Consider the following 23286-nt stretch of genomic DNA (forward strand, 5'->3'; position numbering starts at 1 on the left):
CCAACGAGAAGAGCAGTCACACACTGGCACCCATCAATAATGAATGGCTAGCACAGTCACACACTCTGCAGAGATTCTGTATTGATTATCAAGCGAAAATGCTTGAAACAAACACACATTTATAGAAGCAATAAAATACATTGTGCTTAACAAGTTCTTCATTAAAGCTCTCTTTTTCTCCTTGTTGATGGGGGAATTATAATGTTAGCTGAAAGTGAGTAAAAATTGTTTGGCATGCATGTCCATATTTCAATAGTTCTAGATTTATTTTACTCAAAAGGAATGGGAGAGTTGAAAAAATAATCCAATTGAGAGGAAAACATTTGAGGGTACATTATGTAATTCATATCTGGTAATACCTATTGGCTTGTTGGTTGCAGCTAAAATCAATTTATTTAGTGCCTTTAGTACCAACCCCCACTTCCTGCCATCACTCCAACAAAAATCTTGACAAATGACAGTTCAAATTTATTGACCTAATATCAAGTAATGTTATATTTTATATTGAAATAAAAATGCAGTTGTGCCATCAACACTTGAAAATTTCCTTCCCTGCCCCACTCTACCTGTCATGTCTATGTTCCCAACTAGTGGGGCCCACTTTGAGAAGCACTGCTTTAGTATAATGATACCAATTTCATTTGCACGACATTTGCTTATAGGTCAAAAGTAAAACAAGATCAAACATTAGTTGAGAGTTAAACAGATGGATCAGTGGTTTCAGGTCATCTGGGGCATATGAAACCATTGTGTCTTCCTGCATTTAGGTGATGAGTGGAGTTGCAATAACCAGACATTAATATTTAAACAACATGCAACATGAAACTCAACAATATTCCTGTCAAACCTGTCTGCTGCAGCTTTAAGGGCAGATATATTTTAGTTATAAAATCTCAGTCAGAGTGATAAAGAAGTCAAACATATAACGATACTATACTGTATGATTACCTGAGTACTTAAATGAATACTAATACTAATTTATGTATACCAAGATGGATCTGTTCTCCCTTTAAATATCCAGTTAAAAGTCACTGTGTTTATAGAGTTTCAGTTAAGTTCCTTGCTGTAACTTTTGAGGTCAACAATGAGACCTAACAAGAGTCATCTTTCGTTAGTGTCATTTTATCTGCTTTACTGTGCACACTGCTCTGTCCCCGCTGGGCTCATGTGTGTATGTGTGTGGGTTGTGGTTGTATGAGAATTACAGCAGCCAAGCCTAAAACCACAGAGAGGCTTTGTGTAAAATATGACCACTCCAAGTCCAAAGATGGTGTTAGAACTTAAATGATTGTGTTCCCTGAATGTCCAAGAGAATAGTTTGAAGATTATTTTTGTGGGAGAATGTTCTATAAAGTTGATGTGTTTTATTCCGTATTCCCTGACCAAAGAGAAGTGCGCTACACAAGCTCTGACAGCTGCTGGGAGTGGCCGGCTGATAAAATTCCTGCATGCATCTTGCTATCCCCCTCCCTGCTTGTCTGTGTGAGTGGTGGCCACAACCCTGCAACTGGTCAGAGGTCAAAAGCGTGGTGAAACTCAAGCTAACATCAAGCACATTTGGTTAGTTGCTTGTGTGATCAAAACGTGTTGCCCTCTTGGGTTGGATCTCTGTAATGCTTTCTTGTTGCCTTTCAAACTATTTTCAGCCCTAGTACAGGAGTCTTTTGGAGCTGTAGTCTACTGTGAGAGAGTGTTGACATTCTTGTCCTTGGTGAAGAGCTGGCAGTATTTTGCCCACTGGGATTGATATGCTTGTCTCATGCAACTTAATGACATGTCACTGAGCATAGTCCACCTCAGCTGTTTTGCTTGCACCACCAGGCATGAATACCAAAACTAGAAGCCTGTGTATAATACGTATACTTCATCAACTTGCATTTTGAAGCCTGACGCTGCTGGTCTGTCACTGCCTAGTATGGAGAGTTTGCATCACTAAGGTAAATCTAAAATACATCATAAACACCAACCAAATCAAGACTATTTGATCAGAAAAAATATATTTGAATTCTCCTGGTGGGGAGGATTGAGTTTCCTTTTTGCCATAGCACAAAATGATAGCTTTTCTGTATTGTTATTGTAGAAAATCAGCCTCAAACACAGTTATTGTCATTATATGTAGTTTTCAAGCCCTGGAGAAAAACTAAGCACTATTGATTTCAGACTTAGATAATTCATTATATTCTATTGGTTACATATATCCACTGGTAACTTTAAGTTGTCTCTGACTCTCACTATTTGAAATATCTATAATTGACTAGCAGGATGTTTCCTCTCAAACTTTGTTTACAGTCCTATACAATCTAATCTCTGGTGTAGTTAAAATGTAAAATGTTGAAAATGCATAACCACACCAGAGTTTTTGAACTGAGGTGTAGCCATCAGTGTTACAAAAATGTTATGAAAACCACAGTATTATGTGAATTCTTTCAAACAAACCCCTACACCATTTGGTGTTTCTTCTAAAGTTTCCTCCCAGAACAATTAAAACACACACACACACACAGATACAGAAAATTAGTTCACCAGCACTCCACAGCCCTTTCCTGTTGTGTCACAGTAATTACAGTGTTACATGAATCTCCGATTAACAGCTCAGTCACGACAGGAAAAACATTATCTTCTTGTTTATTTCAGCCCTGTGAGTCAGTATAATTTGACGATAAAAATAACCTGCTTCAGGTTTAGTCTCAAATGTATCTGGCAAATGTTTACAATTTCAAAGGCTTTGGATTTCTAGCATTCTTTTTAATTTAGAACGAAGTATGTAGTCTGTATTTGCTTTAACCTTGGAAATCCAATGGTGCGATGCAAGTGATAATTAACATGGTTTTAATAGTGTTTCTCTGTATTACACACTGACATGGAGGATTCATTTACATAATTCCAAACAGGATGATGAGCTGCAAACGCGTCATGACTCAGCAGCCCTTCATTTACATGTGACTATTAAAACACACTTGGCTCTTATAACAGGCTGACAGCGGGTTGCCATGGTTTCTATTTATAATTACTTTGAAAATCTGAGAAATAATAAGAACAGGATACATGAGCCAAAACAATGAACAGAGAAAAATATTACAAAGCTTCAAAGTCATTACATGGAAATTCAGTTNNGAATTTTGCAAAGGATGGCATTTCCTCTTAATTGTCAGTGAATAATTGTTCATTATGGAGCATCAACAACTTCTGTCCTTTTTTTTAAAGTGGATTTTTGTGGATGATGAATTTTAATATTTGCAATTCTCAATGTGCTGAAAAAAATCTGTTCCCATGTACATCTATTTTAAAACATTTTATCCACTCCCATTCTCTGCCCTCGCTCCACTTTCCCTTCGATGAAATATAACTAGTTACATGATCACCTTGTAAAACTTCGGGTTTAAAATGATAGTGGGCATGAAATAATAATGATTAAAATAGATAGGAAGTCACAGCCATCCCTAAAGTCCTGTGCTGGGTCTTGCGGTGAGATAATTGTCATATTAAATCTAAAGACTTCACTTTGAAGATAATGTGCTTTTGGTTTTGTCCCGGTCTCATTTGAAACAAGGGGAAAAATAGGCTAATGTTCAGGAAACAACTAGCAAACATCCCTCCCTTTTCCTGTCATTCCAAAGATAACGTCTTCTGAGTCACGTTCACGTACAGGAAGCAACAATCTCTCATATACACACAAACACTCTCCCCCCCCTCTCTCTCACTCAGGCTGGCCCTGAACACCCTAGGGGGCGTGTGCCTAAAAGTACTTGCACAAAAGTATTTGCACTAAGACTGTATGGAGGCTATAATGTGAATCACTGTTGCTTCGTACAACAATGCACAAAATGAGCAGTGTTCAGACTGTGTAGTTGCCAGTGTGATGCCACTGTGATTTCTGTTGATTTGTGTGTTATGTCAACACAGCTCACTGCTGGCTGGATAGAACTGGTTCCCATGACCTTGTGTCAGTGTCAGTCAGTGTGTGTGTTGGTGTTTGGTGAGTGTCTGTGTGAATGCTTTTTGTGTTTTCAAGTCAATATTGTGTGAAACGTCACAATATATTTATTGTTAATCTGCAGTGAATGTCATAGTTGGGCCAGATGGGCTGCTAACAAAGACAGGGCCTCCAATTATGTCCATGTAATAGACGACAATGGTCTGTTGATGGAGACGTTTGTCATCGCTTATTTTCATGGTCCAACAATATAACCTTTGTGATGCCAATAGATTCCTGTTATAATTCAGGATTAATCAAAATAATAAATAAATCATACAATCAGAAAAATGAATCTTCATACACATTTTTAAAAGCTCATACCAGAAAGACCATAGAATGGCAGTAAAGGGGTAAAAAGCTGTTATAAACCAAAGAGTATCAATGGAGCTCTGTGCTATATTTAGCCCATGAGCCTTAGCATCATTGGAGACCATAATACACAAGTTGTTCTTGTGAGTTATTCAAGTGAGTTAGCCAATTATATTTAAATAATATATTATTAAAATAATATTAGTATTACATTTAAACATGCATATAACTGTACAACAATCTTTATGTAGCTGAGGGAGTTAAATCAGAAACCATTATAATGTTCTATTAGACAACTTTCTTTTTAGAGAATATCTTTCATGAGTTTCATGAGAAAACTCTTGTGAAACTGATGCCACTAGATGAAATATAAACAGCCTCCATTTTAATATTATATTTCGTGTTCCACTGAGTCATAAATCAACTGTATGAGACGCGATTTCTTTGCTACTTTAAATGGTAAATAGGAAAGTTTGACAGAACATTTTTTTCATTGATCATTTTAGAAACTCGAGTCTGCAGTTCAATTTTTCATGACGGTAACAGTGTCCTTGGTTGTAATTGTCTTTCCTTGATGCTGGAATGCACATGCCAACTCGTGCTTCAGACAAAAACACCTTTGTTACAAGACTTCACATCATTTTCAGAAGAAAGAAGCTTCTTTCAGACTCGCACTCAAGTTACTGAAGTGAAGACAGTCTCCCTAGATTAGATCCCTAGTTGTTTACAGGGGTTTCGCTCTCTCGTCGAATGCAAATGTCCAAAGGAGTTGCTCTTCGAGTTTCTCTTCTTTTTCAGGAGATATTGCTGTCAACTGTGCTGTCAATATTTAGTTAAAGACCAAGCTTAAATTAGATTCAAGCAGAAAGTTATTTTTGTAATGGGCTGACATACTTGAAACACACTTTCCCTTGGCCCTATTTGGTGTAGCTGTGTGGGTGTCACAAGAATATGAAAATAAGACCTTGTAAATTGTCTAGACAACTTGTCCAAAATTGTCCTTTTTTCTTTCGCATAACATTACAGTAGTCTGTCTGAGTTCACGCCTGTTTGACTCTGCAGGGAGTAGAACACTAAGTCACTCAGTGAGCTGCTGCATTCTCACAAGTTATTTTCGGATGTAACAGATTTCTTTATACATGGAGGTGTCTAGATGATCTCTTTTCGTGTCAATTCTGATTTCATGAGTATCAAAATGTGTACTGCATGTTATATAGTGTTTACAGAAACAGTAGGTGAGGGATAATTTGACATTGTAATCTGCGAATGGTTGAGTATACTGTGGAAATACAAAGGTCTGGTCTAAATGTTTTATGGGGAACAAGAGATTTTTACTTGTTTGTTGAAAAGCTCTGTTAAAAATTAAAGGAAATAGCACTTGCTTTTTTTTTAATGTTCAGTTCACTGGCATGCTGAATGACCATGACCTTGCAGCAGTTTATTTACTGTTGAAATGAACCTCCCTCCCAGTCTCTCTCTCTGTCTCTCTCTCTGTCTCTCTAATGCTTTCATGCTCTCTCTCTCTTTCTCTATGTCGCTCTCCTTCTCTCTCTTTCTCTCTTTCTTTAATGCTTTTATGCTCTCTCTTTCTCTTTCTTTCTCTCTCTAATGCTTTCATGCCCCCTCTCTTTCTCTCTCTCTATGTCACTCTCCCTCTTTCGCTGTATATCCGGCCTAAACAGCCTGTACACTGAGAGGCCCCCAAGTCTGTACACATTCAGGCCGTATTTAAAATGTGGTTTTCAGATATTATAAACCTAAAAGTGTGTGTTGTGCCTGTGCTTTTATGTTAGAGGGTTATCATTGTTTTTGAGAGTTGTTTTGTGCCTCAAGCCGCATTTCCATCTCACAGCATTCACGTCTCATTAGATTTGTGTGTAGTCTGACCTACTCTCCATTGGTAGAACCACACACACACACACCAGTGAAAAAGCAAAGTAGGTTGTGATTGATGACAAGCCTTTATGCTCTAATAAGGATGTGTGTAAACATGTATTCATTATTCAACAATGGTTGTTGTCATTGATGCTAAATTGAGAATTATTTAACCAGCTTATACTTGAATATACCTGCTAATGTTTAAAAATAAACTGTTCCAGGTTTGTTGCAGTATTGACTTTGTTCTTACTGTACATTTGTGGAGACAACAGATGCTCTAGTGTTTAGTTTACGGTCTGATATTTTCTGTTAGGAAAAAACAGCATTTGGAAAATGCAGTGCACTGCAACATTTACAAACCAGTATATGTCACTCTTGTTGCTGACTGTTCCTTTAGGTTCTCACTTACAAGCCAGGAACATAAACTTGTACGTCAGCATCAGGGTAAAGAATGATTCTGGCAGGATTTAATAATTGTTTATTCATGACATCACAAGTGAAGGAACGGAACCTCACTTTCTGAGGGATTTAATGTGTGATGGGCATATCTTACAATTAATTGGCAGTTATGTAAATGGTAAAATGTCACTTTTTAACAAATTAAAATAATCACTGTGGTATCATGAAAGAAAAGGTTTTGTTACATTGCGTTTGTACAGGTATTCTGTGATTTGTCTACAGGTTAAAAGTTTAGAGGGTCAGTACCAACATAGATATAAAGATAACTCTAAAGTGGGAGCGAACGTTTAGGCTGAAACATCTGGTAAGGGTTTTGCGGAGCTACAGTATTTATTAGAAGAATATATCTGTTATAACTCTCCAGGGTTATTGACGTAAAGTATTCATCATACGCATAGATAGAAATATTACCACTACTCTCTGTGCTAGTATATTTGCACTATCTGCGCACACTTTCTAGTTTTCCCAAAGTGAAGTCACTTTGAGCCGTTCGGCTCTCCATCACTTGTCTGTGATGTTGTTACTGCTGCTGACTCGTCCTTCTTTAGAATGATGTGGACTGAAAAGGTCATGAGCTGTGACAGGGAAGCCCTGTGTGCTTTATTTTATTGATGGGCGGGGTAGTTCTGTTAACTCTTGCTTTGCTCCTACCAACATGGGTTCTTAAAAAAATTCAAAGGCCAATGTCTTTATTGTATGTTGTCATGAAGTAATATGACGTAATATGCAAGCCTGAAAGGATACAATATATATTACTAGACGATTACTATATTACTAGACCTCTTCTTCATCATTAGGGGGCAGTAAAGAATCAGACAGTGGCAGCAAAGTTAAAAAAAACCCACATCAATACATTAGAACACTCAAACACCCTGGTATTTTAATGCCTTATACCAGTTAGACAGAAGTACAGTACTAAATACTAATTCAATTTTTCTAAAGAAGTGCCATTTCTTTTAGAACATGTCCAGCTTGTATGTGTAGATTTATATATTTATGATTGTTCATTACATGCCAGTGTTCCACATGTCATAACTCTGTCAGACAATGCTCTTAGAGTTTATGAATTATTTACTAAACCTTCATTTACCTGAGAGCGGACTACAGTGTGCCTTTAAAAGCCTGACAGAGGATCAGTGTGATTTGGAGGGCATGCTGCTACATTTATGTTTTGGAGTTGGGCTGTAGGTATAAGAATTTCTCCGATGTGATTTAATGTGCATCAATAGCTGTGATTGTGATGCAACGTGCGTATAACAGTGTGTGGCATTGGACACTGTATTATGAAGATCTGCATTTATTTAATTATTTAAACTGTAGCTCTTATTTTCTAAGTTGGATTTTTTTGCAACAAATATCCACAAGACGGAAAGATCACAACAACATCATACACTATAATTTTTTTTCTCTAATGTTCAAGGTATATAAAAAACGACTCAGAGTTTGTGCTTATGTGTTTTTTGAGTAGTCACCAAACCTGAACATATTATATCTTTGTTGTGACTGAGTGACAGAATAACAACAGATCACACATGGGAGAAGGCATTCAACTTTGTTCACAGCAAATCCCACATGGAAGAAATGGAAGCTACACACAAAATACCAAAACATTATTTTTTGCTGGCTGTATCTCAAAATCAGCTGCTATAGCTGAGAAGAGTTTTTTTTTCCTAAATATCGTACAGTGGGTGTGTGATAAAATACAGGAGTGTGTGGAACGAAGGAAGATAAAAATAGAGTTCTTTGTTAAAGAGCCTTGACTCTACATCTAAACCTGATTCTGGTCTTATCTGGCCATGTCATCAGACCTCCTCAGCAAGTGGACAACAGCAGTGTGAGCAGTTAAAATCCTGTGTGAGACAGGAGGGGGTGCTGAAAAATCCGCGAGTCTGTTGTTATTTTTAGTCATTTCTGTCTCACGGGTCCAGGATAATCCACCACTGCACACAGCTTATCCTGATTGGAGGTAGGATGTCGAGGCAGGAAGGTTAATCACCAGTTTCTGTGGGATTCCAACTGTTTTGTGATGTTTGTGATGACTTGTGAAAAACTAGCCAATCCCAGATCTGAAAAATGCTGAAGCAGAGTTTGGTTGGTCAGATGAGTATGTTTAACTGGGCATGGGTAGCATGACTGTTCTGTTCAGTCTGAGCTATCTACTCTCCTTAAACATGAGTCTAGAACGGCTGCCAACTGGCTGCTGCACCGGCTACCCCAGCTGGCAACGGTGCAGGCAGTTTGCTTCAGATGGATGTGAGGACGTAAAACACAGTGGAAACCTTGGAGGGGCTGGGATCCAGTTGACAGGCTTGGACGCTGCACAGCTGAAAGGCAACCTTTTGGTCCTCTATGCACCTGCTGGGTACTCCTGTTTGCTCAGATTGGTAGGCTACGGATGAGCAGGTAGTTGGTGGGAAGAAAAGAGTAGTTGTGAAATGTGCTGTTAATACTTATTCATTTATTATTAAAAAATGCAATATTTAGTGATTGCATTGTTATCAGCTGTTGTTTGTTTATTAAATAAGGATTGTTTTAAGAATTCTAAAAACACAACTTACCAGTTAATGTTGATATTTAAAATGATTGTTTGGCCATAGCATGGGATTTTGTTTGATGGAACAACGTGATTGTTTATATAAATCTGATCTGTTAAGTTACCATTGGAGACTAGAGGTAGAAGGATAACGTCTTGTGAAAGACATACATGAATGAGCCTCTGTCCAAGCAGGCTGGGCATTGGTGTGTGGAGCTGTACACCTCCATCAGAGTTCCTAACCTTCAACAGGTTGCATCTTCTCTTCTGGTGGTACTAGCTTTTCACCCCTTGCATTACTGCCATTTAATAGGTCTGTTTTGGAGAATACTACCAAGTCAAATATTTCCTGTGAAATGCTTAAAAATAGTGATGGATTTTTAAGCACATTCTTGAATATTACAGCTGTTTGATTTATAGGTTGTTTCACCATCTGTTATCGTGACACCAGCTCCATTCTCTCCCTATTTGATCTTATGTTGAGCGCAATAATGAGATGTGGTCTTTGATCCTTTGAAGTGTAACCTTAGTCACCATTACTATGCACAGCCATTGTATGAAAAGGGAGGGGCTAAGGAGGGAGAAAACAGGATTCAGAGCAACATTGACAGAGACCAACTGCAATTTAACATCACTACCAGTCGCAAGTTTCACACAGATTGCGATCCAACTTTGATGCTCTGACTTATCGGGTCTGATCTGTGTTGTCGTACCTGAGCTTACAACTGCTGTGTCCCCCCGCCCGCCCCCCACCTCTGCATCCTTTACCTTAAATGCTCCCATCTGCAGCACTGCCAGAATAAGAAGCTGCAGGGAGACCTTGATGACTTCCACCTCCAGCCTGGCCCATAGCTGCAGCCCTGCAGCACCAACAGAATCTGTGGACACAGCTGTATGCAGGGAGGATCAGGTTTCTGCTTCTCAGGAGCAGATTTACCTCATATCAAATGCTAGCTGTTCCAGTGATGCTATCATGGTAGCCGCACACCTGCTGATGATGGAATCTGGCTTCATCTCTCAGGTCGGTGAGCTTAACAGTGGTGAAATGCCAATCGGATGGAAGTTGCCAGGTGGAGTCTACAAGCTTTCATATTCTCATCCTGTGTGTAACAACAGGATGGTCATGGTGATAGGCATATGCATGGGCCCTACCCTTGCCATCACTGCCTCTCTGAAGGTTTGTGAAACAGTCGATGCAGTTGGTACACTCTGCGTAAACCCCTGTACCTACGTAATACACCAGGGGCAAGGGAACAACACAACTGTGGTGTTGCAGGACCAAACAGAACTGTTTAAAGCCTTCAGAGACCAACTGATATTACCGCTAGATACTGCTGTCACAGAAATAGCATCGATGCCTCTAGTAAGTCTGGAGTCCCTCCCCCCAGAGCTGCTTCTTCGTATTGTCTGCCTCCTGGACATCCAGTCCGTTCTGAGACTCTCCACTGTCTCCAGATACTTAAGCTCAACCACAGTAGACCAGATGCTGTGGAGACACCTGTACCGTAGAGACTTTGCAGATCCAGGTTCCAGCATTTCCCCAGACACTAATTGGAAAGAACTTTACAAACAGTCGTACAGATCCAGCATTAACCAGGAACACGCTGGCCACCACAGCCTTCTGACTCCACTCCTCCGAGACTCTCGAGACATCTTTCCCATTCCTTTTGCCCTGCACCCCCCAATACCTGGCATCATTGGAGGCAGGTATAACCTGAGACCAAATCTTCCCTGTGGCCTTTTTCCCTGTCCACACTACTATCCCATAACTACCTTGCCTCACTATCATGACGATTACCCCGTGTCGGTGTATGAAGAGTGGGACTGGAATATCTTTGATTATGATTAAGAAAAGCTGTTAGGTCTGGAAGGATGACGATTCACTGCTTATGCAAAGTTTCCTTGAACGTGATCGTGAACAAGGCAAATAATGCTGTCGTTTAATGTTTATATGCATGTTCACTTTTAAAAAAAAGGGATAAAGAAGCAGTAGTTTTGGACATACTGTACATACTATAGTGTACTTTATATACAACTAAAATTATAGAGTAAGAACTGGAGGCAAAACATGTAACTAGATGTGACAGCCTGTGGAATGGGAGTCGTATATATATTTTAATAAAATTGTATAATAGTTGTCCATTTTATATTGAGGAATAACAAAGCATAGATAGTTAGGATATATATTTCAATACATTCTTTAGTGTGTGAAATGTTTTGGTTTTTTACCAATGTTGAAAGGTGCAGTCTGTGGTTCTAGCACTGCCGTCTTAGCATTAGACGTACTGTACTTTCAACTGCAAATCAACATCCAGTGCTTTCAGAAAATGCTGAAAACGCTTCAGCTGTGGTGTTGTCTTTGTTCTTTACAAGCTGTTGCTCCTCTGCTCATTGTCTTTATTCAGCTACTTTTCTTTGACATTTTAATATTGCACAATCTTGTTATTTATTTCAATTACTAACAGTCATAACTCCAAAATCAAGTTTTATCAAGTATTGAAGACTTTCTGCTTGCCTTAAGTGGGTCGCAATTTTTTTTTTTGGGGGGGGGGGTCGTCTCACATCATGTTTCCCAGGAGTTTACGTAAAATGACTAATGACTTGAGTCACAAGGTTTTATGACATTTAAAATATGGGTCTCCAGAAAAAAGGTTTGGGAAACACTGGTCTAGAATACCAGAATTATTACCATATTTGTAGTTTAGTCAATGGAACATTAACTTTAACAAGAACATTTGGGCCTCCTGTATCTAAAAATATGTCGTGTTTGTTCTCTACAGAGTTCGGGTGTAGAAGAGATGGTGTGGGAGCAGTACACGGTCACTCTGCAGCGGGTGAGTCCACATGCAATTGTTAATTCATCTAAACTTACAATGTCAAAGTCAAATACAGTAGATTCATTGATAGTTGCAGTGGTAAATCGACAATGTCTGTCTGCCATGATTTACAATCATTACTGTTCTCTGTAGATTTTGGTGATGGAAATTGATGTTTTACTCCGTAACATCAATCTTATTCCTGGAGATTAAATATAACCTACTTTTAAAGGACATCGCAGTCAGGAAATGAAACCTTTCAACTTTCGCATGCCCTCCAAAGCTGAAATCTATTACTCACTTCTCTATATTGACACAAGTCTACAATGCAAATGAGCATTTTTCTAAAAATAAGAATATCCTGACCCCAGATAATCCACCTTGGTTTGTTCCCACTGCTGAAATCTGTCAAGTCAATATTCTCCAGTGGAAAAAAAACGCAAATGTGTAACAAAGCAAGCAGAGGTGTTTAAGAGTTCAGACCAGCAGCCCCAACAGGCACTTCCTACTCTTTCATTTCATTTAAAACCTGAGACATGACAAGTGATTTAATCGTTTCAAAGATTTGGCAATTTTGTCTTTGGAGAAATAAAGAAAAGGAAAGCTTAGCCTAGCTAGCACAGATAAGCTAGCTCTCTTAAGCCTTTATTGATTTATCATGCTAAATCTTTATAAATATATGGATGGCTGATACATACTAAAAGATGGTACAGACACTCTGTATGTGCTTTAAAATGCAGCTTTCTTTCCCATTGCAGACCTCTCTTCATTTTGAACATCTCGACCTATTTTTAACCACAGAATAGCGGCTGTGATTAGTTGATAAGATATGCATCAACCTGATAAGGAGGCCATTGAGTTTATTTTAAACAAGTTCATTTATACAGTTAAACAACAGAACTTGGCGTTAACAAGGTTACAGGTCAGGTTTTTGTTCACAGACATTTTGTATGACTGTTTTTTATTTCCTGTAGGACTCCAAAATGGGTTTTGGTATTGCTGTGTCAGGTGGACGGGACAACCCCAATGTGGAGAATGGGGAGACATCGATCATCGTCTCAGATGTGCTAAAAGGGGGCCCAGCTGATGGTCTACTCTTGTAAGTGTGCTACCTTATGTAACCCCTGATTTATCTGATGTTTACTGGTTAGATCTAATTTTAATACAATTATTTTTTTCTCTTATTTTCATCCTACTTTTGAGATTCACTGATGTTTGTGAAGGGAAATGCTTTTCATATCAGAGCACAGATATAACATAAGTATCATCATAAGTGAAAACCTCAAATCTTTTAAACAAAGTTTAGACAGTTTGGGAACATTTTGAAAAATAACTGAAATTCTAGTCCAGTTAATAGGGCTCATGTGAGTTTTGTGTGTTCTGTGATAAAATGTAATAATTCTGTCCCTTATCAACCAGAGATATGAAGTTATCCTTTAAGTCAAAATTACACTCCCTGCAGGACTTTGGCTTCTTGAATAGCTGGCTCCAAAACAGAGCAGCTCTGTCGCTGACCTCAGCTGTAGATTAAAGCTGGTGTTTAATTAGAACAGACCTGCTGTGGGAATTACTTCTAACTCTCTGTGTTAAACGGTTTAATGTGTAAAACCACAGTGGTTTCCTCTGCCCTCATCTTACCACTCAGGCACATGCACACTGACACATCAATACATGTGAATGTGCTGAGGCTTTTTACACAATTACTCCTAAAAACCAGAGGCTGAAACTTAACACAGTTTCGTTTTTTAAATTGTGAATTTAGTTGATTTTCACATTAAAAACGATTCATTTTCAATCCTGAGTGAAAGAGGAGAAGAAAACAGGTTATTCTAGTAGTTTTACTTCCTTTATGAGTATGAGTATATACTATTCAACACTCTGCCGCACTTTAGTAATCATTGCAGAAGTGCAAAAAAGGTTTGGTTGCAAAAAACAGTTTAAGTAGAGGACACTTACTAATTTAAATTATTTTTTGATGTTTCTCTTTCATGGTTCAGAGAGAATGATCGTGTCATTCAGGTCAACTCCACCTCTATGGATAATGTGCCTCATTCCTTTGCTGTGCAGTCTCTCCGTAAATGTGGCAAAGTGGCTAAAATAGTGAGTAGTATCACGGCACAGTAAAAACCCAGAGTTATTTTATATGTTTTAACCAAATATTACAGTGCCAGAATGAAATTTAACTAAAATTCATAACGATGTTTTTATCTATTTAGATAGTGAAGAGACCTCGTAAAATGGCCGTTCACATGAAGCAGCCTCCATCACCAAGTGGGGACAGTCGGGAGTACACCCCCTCCAGCCACTACTATGATGCAGACAATGACAACAGCTGGTACCATGGTGAAGGGCGGGATCATACCTCTGAGGGCAAAGGTTACCTGGAGCCTGAGTACAGGGGGGGGCAGGACTACAACCAGAGAGGGAGGAGCCGTGGGAGGAGCCCAGAGCGAGCCTCCAGCCTGGACAGAGCAAGGAGAGATGGCAGTAGGGAACGAACCCTGGACACCGGTGATCGTCAGCAGTATCACAGCAGAGAACGAAGTCCTGACGACAACTACCGCCCGGAGGACAAGTATGAACGAGGAAAAGGAGGGCGATATAGGAGCAGAGACCGGCTTGATGACCACTCTCCATCTCCAGAACGTAGCAGAGATCTGGAGCCACTGGAGAAACCTGTAAATGTCCTGCTGGTGAAAAACAGACCTAGTGAAGGTAAAAAACAAAAACAAAAAAAACTTAAACTAGTAGTTTTAATCAGTATTCATTAGTCTAATTAGTCATTCATTAGTCAAATTAAATTTAGTAATAAAATTAATAATTGAAATGCGTTTGTCTGCTCACTTTCTGTTATTTGATTTAGTTTTCTTTCTATATTGTTTTGATTTACTTTATCCTTAATTTTATTTATGTATTGTGTATTATATTGACAACTGTCAGTTCATCAGCTTTCGCTTCATACAGAATTTTATTTTCTAATAAAACTGGCTTCTAGCATGTTCTAGCTTGGTGACCTCAGTATGGTTTGGGTAAAGTGCACACACTGCACAAAATGGTTACCCCATTACCCACAGAGCTGTGCCAGTTCTTTATTTATTGAAACCCAAGTATGGGTATTTGTCCTGTACTCAGCATTGGTGAGGACACAAATTAAAAGGTGGTACTCACAGTGAAACTACTCACAGTGAAACCACACTTTTAATTTTAACACACTACACCACTTCAATCTGTTTGTAAAACATCGTATTGGGAAAACTCTTATTTGTCCATCTATTTTACAAAACTGTCTCACTTTCCTGAAATTCAGTCTTAGGTTTATGAGGAAAAAACCACGAGAACTTTTATGTTGTTTTCACCTTGTTGCCCTTCACAGTGTACAACTCTTTGGTGTCTGTTTGAACAGAGTATGGTCTTCGCCTGGGGAGTCAGATCTTCATCAAACAGATGACCAGCACAGGCCTGGCGGCCAAGGATGGAAGCCTTCATGAAGGAGACATCATTTTGAAAGTACAGATCACAGTACACTTATCTCATTATCTCATCTTGCACAGTTTTTCCTCAACTCTGGGATCAGTGGGTCTTTAAGAGGCAATTAAGAGATCTGGGGAGAGTCACTACTATAATCCCTGCAGCTCAGCTTTATCTGTGAAGCAGCAAATCACTTTTTTTATTTGTGTTTCTAGACCACCGTGTAACCACTGTCTAACCACTTTCTTATGTATGTGCACAGATCAATGGTACCGTGACAGAGAACCTCTCTCTGCATGATGCTGGGAAGCTCATTGAGAAGTCCAGAGGGAAGCTGCAGCTGGTGGTCCAGAGGGACCGCCGCCAAATCCTCGTCCGCATACCTCCTCTAGCAGACTCTGACTCTGAGAATGATGGTGAGTCAGAGGCCTGAATGCTGCACTTGGTGATGTATTAAATTATGAACAATGTTTAAGTCCTTGTAATAACTAGTACACTGCCTTATACATTTACCCACAGTGGTCACCAGTTCACCTGGATGGTTGTATGTTGGTTTGACCAGACAACTTAACAGAGAAAAACTTGCAGTTAACTGTCTTTAACATCCAGAAAAGCTTAAAAAATGACCCCTTAAATTAAATCTGAGGTGTCTAAAGTTTCTTCCCACATTAAGATTTACTACATTCAAATATACCTTAGGAACAGGCTTCAACCCCTCGTTGTGAAATCTGACCACAAAAATGGTGATATTGATTTCGTCTGGAGAAACAGAAGCGATCACTGTAATCGCTCAAAAGGTGCCATCTTTTTTGTGCTTTCTCTTGCAGATAATACTATGTCCTACTTTTAGATGAAGGAGCAGCCCAGAAACAGCATGTGTAGACAGCCTGTTGCCTTTCACTAAGCTGTAAAATGGCTGTGACACAACTTTTCTCCCCATTTTTGCACTTTTCTCTAAATCTTTTAACTCTTTCCTACAGTTTGCAACTCCTTTTTTTTTTTTTTATGAAATAAATGTGATTAAACCCATGTCACTGTTGAAATGTGTTGAATCATTAAATGCACAAGTCGATCCCTGCTTGTGATAACAATCTGGCAGCTGGTTTATGCAGATGAATGCTTTATATATCAAAATGATGTCAGCAGTCTGATGATGGAACCTTAATTATTTTCTTTCAGACAAGTCTTGAATTATTTTTGTGAATACAGAATATTGCATGCTAACGGGTGACTCATTTCAGTAGGTAAGACTATGCTACATTTTTATTGTCCTAACATAATAATGATGTTTTGTCCCAAGGCTGTCCTCTGTATTCAAGGTGTCCTTAAACTCCCGTCTCTTATCTTTCTCACACATTAGAGTGGTCAGGTGGGAACTGGTCAATTGTGAATTACTAGAAAACTGACTGAGATATTATTAAAATTATTTTATAATCAATGTATAATGTTATTGATTTGTATTTTGCCTGTTTGCCATAACAAATAAAAAAATCAGTTACTGGATTATCTTATCAGTTGAAATAATATTTTAAGTTGTATATATCAATCTTCATTTAGTAATTAAATAAGGGAGTGGATCTTTTAAAATTGTGGTGTTTTCAGATCAATCCATTTCCTGGCATCTTGTAGTTGGCAGTTAGCACCGCCTCCATTAAAATATAAACAGTTAGTTTATATGCTAGTAGTAACCTAGCATAGTTGTAACCAAACCTATAAATGTGTCTTTTTTAGGGTTTGAGGAACTTCTCTCTTATTAAAAAGTCCACTGCCTATATGAGCATGGTAATAGTGAAAATATGTCTGCCAGCAAGGGATACAAGGACAATAAAAGTCCAACCTCATATAGACTCTATATCTCAAGTTTTTATTTATACTTTAATAATGTGTTTATCAGTAGATATTGCTGTTAGAATGAAAACTAATGTTTGTTTGTTTTTTTTGTTTTTTTTGCTTCACTTCCTAGAGCTCCTAGGAAATAAAGTTAAATGGAGCTCCTCTGCTGCCCTCTATCAGTTTATTTATTTTTTTATTTTTTTACTTTTTTCTGCGTTGCCCTGCTTTTGTAGACTACAGTTGTGCCCCCGCCACATCAACTCATTCAAAGCCATTGCGTTAAAACTCCCGATAATGTATATTCACACCTATAAGGAAAATAGCATCACCAATCAGCTCATTAAGAATCTTGCATCCCATGACTGAGAACTATATGTTGTTTGGCCCGATTGTCACTGTTGAATATGATGAGAGTGATGGTACAATATAATCACAGTAACATGATCCACTATGGGAATAGTTCAAGGTGGTTCTCAGCAGTTTGGAGGAGCCTCTTCATATCAGGTTTGAGACTTAAAACTTGAATTTCTAATTTATTTTCTCTCGTCTTTTTAATTATAAATCTTTCTCTCTTGTTAACAGCTGCTTCCCCTTCGATGCTTCGTTCTCACTTTTCTCTCCCCAGTGGTAGATAACAACCCTGCATGCAGAGTGTTTGCCTCTCTAATCAAACTAATCAACCCCCCACTGACCAGCTTTCCTCTCCCTTTCTTACTGACTACTTGCTTTTTTAAAAGGTACCAATAAGCTGCTCAAAGTCGCAAAGAAGCACAGTCCTGTTAAACATCAGCCAGTTGTTGACTTTTAACAGGGTTTGCTACAGCCTGGNAGCAGGAGATTTGCTGCTGCTTTTGAAAAATCTGCTTTTCTTAAACAGGACCTTTGCTCATGTTGTCACGTCTCTGGTTTGTTGGTGACGGGTCTCTGTCAAAGCCTCCATCTCCAGCCTTGTTTTGTTTTTATAGACATGTTGGATAAAAGCAGTCCAAAATTAATCAAAATACAAGCCAGTAGATAAGGACGTGTGCTTGAAATGTTAAAGTCATTGTACACAGATCATAAAGCGTGTTTGATTACGGTATAGACTGTTTATAAAAAGTAGACCAATAGAAACAGAATAAGGAACACTGTCCAGCAATACTGGAGCCACAATCTTCAATGTTCTCATCATGGAGATTCTGGAGTTCTGAGAACTACAAAGAGAATGTGAAGTTTAATTTCATATAATATTTGAAGATAAATTATCTTGTACTTAGATTGTCAGAAATAATGTTTGTTCATCAGCAATATGATGTCCATTGTATGCTACAACTGGAACAAAGTAGCTTTTTTAGATGGTGTCTCAAACCAGAGCATAGGCTTTAATTTTCAGTTCATATTTTAAACACATGACCAGATATACATTTAAAATGCTCAACAGGAGTTCATGAAAAGGTTGCCTGACATGTATTTCAATACACGAGTTGAATTGCAGCTGCTTTTATCTCAAACTTGGATTGCTGGCACCAGTTTTATGGCCATATTCCTGACCTCCATGTCTAATACCTGCCTCACTCTAAATGTGCTAATTAGCTGGTGTTGTGACTCCCTGAGGGGAGCCTTCTCTGGTGGTGGTGTTTTTGGTGGAGTTTTGAACAAGAGTGTAGTCACACTTTAATTTGATGTCTTTCTGTCTATCTTGTAGACATCTCAGAGATGGAGTCGTTCCATTCTTATTCCCCTCCTGAGGACAGAAGGTCCCACCAGTCTGATCTGTCCTCCCACTCCTCCAATGAAAGAGACAACGCCAGGTACTGTAAGATGGAGACAAACCTAGATGGCTGAGTCAGGGGCAGAAGAAAGTATCAGTACAACACAGAGTGACAGTTTTATAGACTGATGCAGTAACAAAAGACCTTTGTGTGACAGGGAAGAACACGCAAGGACACCCAAGATGTCGGCCATGGCCTCTCCGTTCCAAGTACCTGTGGAGCCTAAAGCATCGGTCGATGTCGACGCAGATCCAGCAGAGGAGCCTCAAGGTACAGTTTCTGTCAACATGTTATAGAACAGCCGTCCTCAAAATTTTTTGTACCAAGGACCAGTTGGCCGGTATCAGCAGTACATATTTTCACTGTGTCCCACTGCGGCCTGGTACCAACTGACCTATGGACCAGCACTGGTCCCCGGACTGGGGTTGAGGGCCACTGTTTTAGAATATACATTTGATGTATTTGATGTTTTTAATTCAATGTTATTATAAAACTTAGTGCTGGTGGTACTCAAGGTACATATGTCCATGGCTACATGCATACAATAATTCCAACAATTTTCGATACATTTGTTTTATTTTTGCACTATTTTTAAACTATTTAAACACTATTTTTAAACATATATTTTTAAGGAACTTTATGTTCAGTCAGTACCTCACGATTTTTGAATACAGTTATGAAGCCAATTATTCCAATTATAAAATTGTGTTTGCAGATATAATTTATGGTGAGAGTAGGGAGCAGGTGGAAAAGGAATAAAGGTGTACTGGATCAAGACAAATGAAGCAGCAGATGTATTAGTTCAAGTGGAAGGAATGAGTTGTGGTGGATCAAAATCTGGATCCAGAAAAATGTGAAACCAGACCAAAACCGTGTGAGACACCACAAAATCATTAATAAGAAACTGGAGTTTTCTGCCTAAAGATGTGGTTTAATGAACTACAACATTCTTCTAAATGTTTTTACTGACAGCTGCTGTAACAACTACACCCAAGATACTTCTCCGACCAAGTTCAGAAGACGAAAAATTGTATGGGTGAGTTTTTTTTCTTCCTTAAACTTGTTATTTTATTATTGTACGTTTATTTCCGTTTTAAAGCACCGAGCAGCATAAACATTGTCTCAACAGCACAGCATTTAGTCCCAGCAGTAAAAGTAAAAAAGATTAAGTGTATTTTATCACCATGAGGGAAATTGTTTTGTTAAAAATGCACATTTTTTTTGTTGTCTTTCAGTCCAAACACAGTGATGGTGAACTTCCAAAAAGGAGACAGTGTTGGTCTGAGATTAGCTGGAGGTAATGATGTCGGAATCTTCATTGCTGGTGTTCAGGAGGGCAGCCCTGCTGAGGAAGAGGGTCTGAACGTCGGTGACCAGATCCTAAAGGTCTTTACAGAACATAATAACAGTAGAAAACCACTGACCTACACAGTCTAAACAAAGAGTTGTCAGTTGGCCATCCTCACTGTTGTGCTCTCTGTGCGTTCAAGGTGAACAATGTCAACTTTCAAGGCGTAGTGAGAGAAGAAGCTGTGCTCTTCTTGTTGGAGATTCCTAAAGGGGACGTGGTCACCATCCTTGCTCAGAGTAAACTTGACGGTAAAACTTTTCCTTCAATAACACTTTTCCTTCAATAGTAAAGTCCAGGTTAGATTCCCACACTTAAGTATGATGTATGAAACAAAACAAAGCTTTTCAATTGAGTTCTCACAGTGCATTAAATACAAATTTACTCAGAAACATTTCAGCTCTGTGCACCTTTTTAACATCTGAAGAACTGTAAGAATTCAAAACATTTTTTTAAAGATATATTGGGGTGTTTACTGTGCCATAGTTTAAAAAGGAAGAATACAGTGTCTGTCCTCATTTTACTTTTGATTCCCTCATGCTTGAGTGTAATAACAGAAACACCAGCTCGGCTCCTCCAGGCTTTAAAACCAGATCAGACTGGATTTTTTCGGTTCAGACAACAATGACACACATGAACATGTGCACAATAATCTGCTCTAAAAAACCTGCAAGATGGGAAAATATGGAAATTTATTGTTGTATATGCAAATTTGTTTACTATTACTACTGCAGGTTTTTTATTTATTTATTTGAATTACAATGTTTTATGTGTTGTTAGTTTTTTCAAATCAGTCATATTTTCAGAACAGCTTGAGCCTGACCGGAGAAATTAAATCTGTTCATGCTTTTATTTCTTTTGTGTGTCTAGTTTATAATGATATCTTGGTGTCGGGGCGTGGAGACTCGTTCTTTATCCGCACCCACTTTGAGTATGAAAAGGAGACTCCTCAGAGCTTGGGCTTCAGCCGAGGGGACATCTTCAAGGTGGTGGACACGCTTTATGATGGCAAACTCGGGAACTGGTTAGCCATCCGTGTTGGCCAGGACAAGCAGCTTCTGGAGAAAGGCATCATCCCCAACAAGAGCAGGCATGACCTTAGTTTAACTGTTGACAGGAGCAATATGTAACCTTATGTTTTATATTTAAACTTTTTCCCGCAATTTGGGATATTAGGTTTGCTCAAAATGTTATTACAGGGGCACTGCAACATAAAACACTTGTCCTGATAAGTGTTGTTCTTATCTATTTACCGTAGTTAAAAAAAAACATGTGTGTATGTTTGTCTACACTAAAGTATTTGGTGTGACTTCTTTTAGGGCTGAGCAGATGGCCAGTGTCCAGACTGCTCATAAGGTTGTTGCCGGGGACCGTGCCGACTTCTGGCGTCTAAGAAGCCAACGTTCTCTGAAGAGAAAGGACTTAAAGAGAACCAGAGAAAACCTCTGCAGTCAGAGCCTTGCTACACGTTTCCCTGCATATGAACGAGTGGTGCTTCGAGAGGGTGATTGACCGGCATGCAAGACAATGTTTTTATTAATTTTATTTATTGACAAGCTCACAACAAAGCAACCGGTACTGGTGTTTTATTGCAGCTGGTTTTCGACGCCCCGTTGTCCTGTTTGGACCCATCGCTGATGCTGCTACTGAGAGACTGGCTTCTGAGATGCCAGATTTGTTTGTAATTGCCAGTGAGTGTCTATCTCCCTCTGTGTGTGTTTGTGCGTAATTAGCAGCAGTCAAACAGTTTGTGTTTTGCTTTGGTAGAAACTGAGCCAAAGGACGCCGGATGTGAAAAATCCTCAGGTGTGGTGCGACTGAACACTATTCGACAAATCATTGAGCAGGTACCAAATTATAAACTCATTTGATTTGTATCATGACTTCATCATGCTATTCTAAAGGCCACAGGATTAGCAATGTCTTATACACCAAGGGTTCCCAAACCTTTCCATGCCAAGGCCCCTCAAACAGCATTAGTTTATGGCGGGGACCACCTTCGCAAACTTACAGACCATGCTATTAAATATATAAAGAAACATCAACTATTAGAATGTATTTTCTAACTTGTATTCACTATCCAATAAGTATTACATTTGAGATCATCTAATTTTACATCGGCTAATTTATTAGCAAACATACTCTTAGCCCAGTGTATTCCCACTAAAGTGCCAGTTGCAGCAGTTATACGAGGTGCATTCATGTACCATTGGAAAATTGAGAACCCAACATTATAAATTGTTATTAAAAAAATATATATATTTTTATAGATTTTTTTTATTTTTTTTTATTTTATGCATTTTTTTCTGCTCTTCCCTTTCTCATCCAATTTTCTGGGGTCCCCTGAGTCCCCAGTGTGCTCCCACTCTTGTCTCTGCTTTATTTAATCAGCCTCCAGTATCGTCACAGTGGGACCACTGATATTCATGGATGTGATGAAGCGCGGTCTTTGATATTGACTTTCAGAGTGACTTGAGGCTTATTATTTTTAGTGTTTCCTGTAAAGCACTTTTTTCAACAATAATTTTCTTTAAAATCTTCACTCACGACTCATTTCCTACAAACAAAATAAAGAAAATCTGCGTGATGCTCCCCATAACCAAGTGTTTTTGTCTCCCCTTACAGGACAAACACGCTCTGCTGGATGTCACACCTAAAGCTGTGGACACCCTGAACTACACCCAGTGGTACCCGATCGTCATCTTCTTCAACCCTGACAGCAAGCACGGCATCAAAGCCATGAGACAGAGGATCATCCCCAGTTCCAACCGCAGTTCCCGCAAACTCTACGAGCAGGCCGTCAAACTGAGGAAGACCTGCTCTTACTTGTTCACTGGTACAGCCAGCAACAGGGGCAGAATGTAGATGTGGTCCGGGGCAAACAACAATCAAATGTCTAAACCAAATGTCTGAAA

General features: G+C 38.9%; 2 protein-coding genes across 3 annotated transcripts in view; both read left to right on the top strand.

Moving 5' to 3' along the window:
• Positions 1-23286, top strand: part of tjp2b (tight junction protein 2b (zona occludens 2)) — a 32787-nt gene that overhangs the window by 3711 nt on the left and 5790 nt on the right. Inside the window, exons 1-17 of one of the 2 annotated variants that reach the window (XM_025053071.1) lie at positions 6406-8588; positions 11936-11989; positions 12946-13070; positions 13969-14071; positions 14188-14686; positions 15375-15478; positions 15702-15855; positions 18957-19062; positions 19181-19293; positions 19996-20059; positions 20259-20409; positions 20514-20622; positions 21242-21461; positions 21691-21875; positions 21967-22062; positions 22139-22218; positions 22997-23207. In XM_025053071.1, the coding sequence (XP_024908839.1) occupies positions 11954-11989; positions 12946-13070; positions 13969-14071; positions 14188-14686; positions 15375-15478; positions 15702-15855; positions 18957-19062; positions 19181-19293; positions 19996-20059; positions 20259-20409; positions 20514-20622; positions 21242-21461; positions 21691-21875; positions 21967-22062; positions 22139-22218; positions 22997-23207 (2356 nt within the window). In that variant the 5' untranslated portion in view covers positions 6406-8588; positions 11936-11953. Of the gene's footprint in view, positions 1-6405; positions 8589-11935; positions 11990-12945; positions 13071-13968; positions 14072-14187; positions 14687-15374; positions 15479-15701; positions 15856-18956; positions 19063-19180; positions 19294-19995; positions 20060-20258; positions 20410-20513; positions 20623-21241; positions 21462-21690; positions 21876-21966; positions 22063-22138; positions 22219-22996; positions 23208-23286 lie in introns of those variants that run through there. The other variant, XM_008335611.3, reaches the window with a different exon arrangement.
• Positions 8595-11918, top strand: LOC112486458 (F-box only protein 7-like). Its single transcript, XM_025053072.1, has one exon. It carries the CDS (start codon positions 9979-9981, stop codon positions 11002-11004), a length of 1026 nt encoding a protein of 341 aa, XP_024908840.1. The 5' UTR covers positions 8595-9978; the 3' UTR covers positions 11005-11918.

This window comes from Cynoglossus semilaevis, chromosome Z (genome assembly GCF_000523025.1).
Source record: "Cynoglossus semilaevis isolate Cse_v1.0 chromosome Z, Cse_v1.0, whole genome shotgun sequence".
In the NCBI taxonomy this organism is placed as follows: domain Eukaryota; kingdom Metazoa; phylum Chordata; class Actinopteri; order Pleuronectiformes; family Cynoglossidae; genus Cynoglossus; species Cynoglossus semilaevis.

Excerpts from the sequence above, each read along its gene's own strand:
- LOC112486458 (XM_025053072.1), top strand. The coding sequence starts at position 9,979 with ATGACTTCCACCTCCAGCCTGGCCCATAGCTGCAGCCCTGCAGCACCA.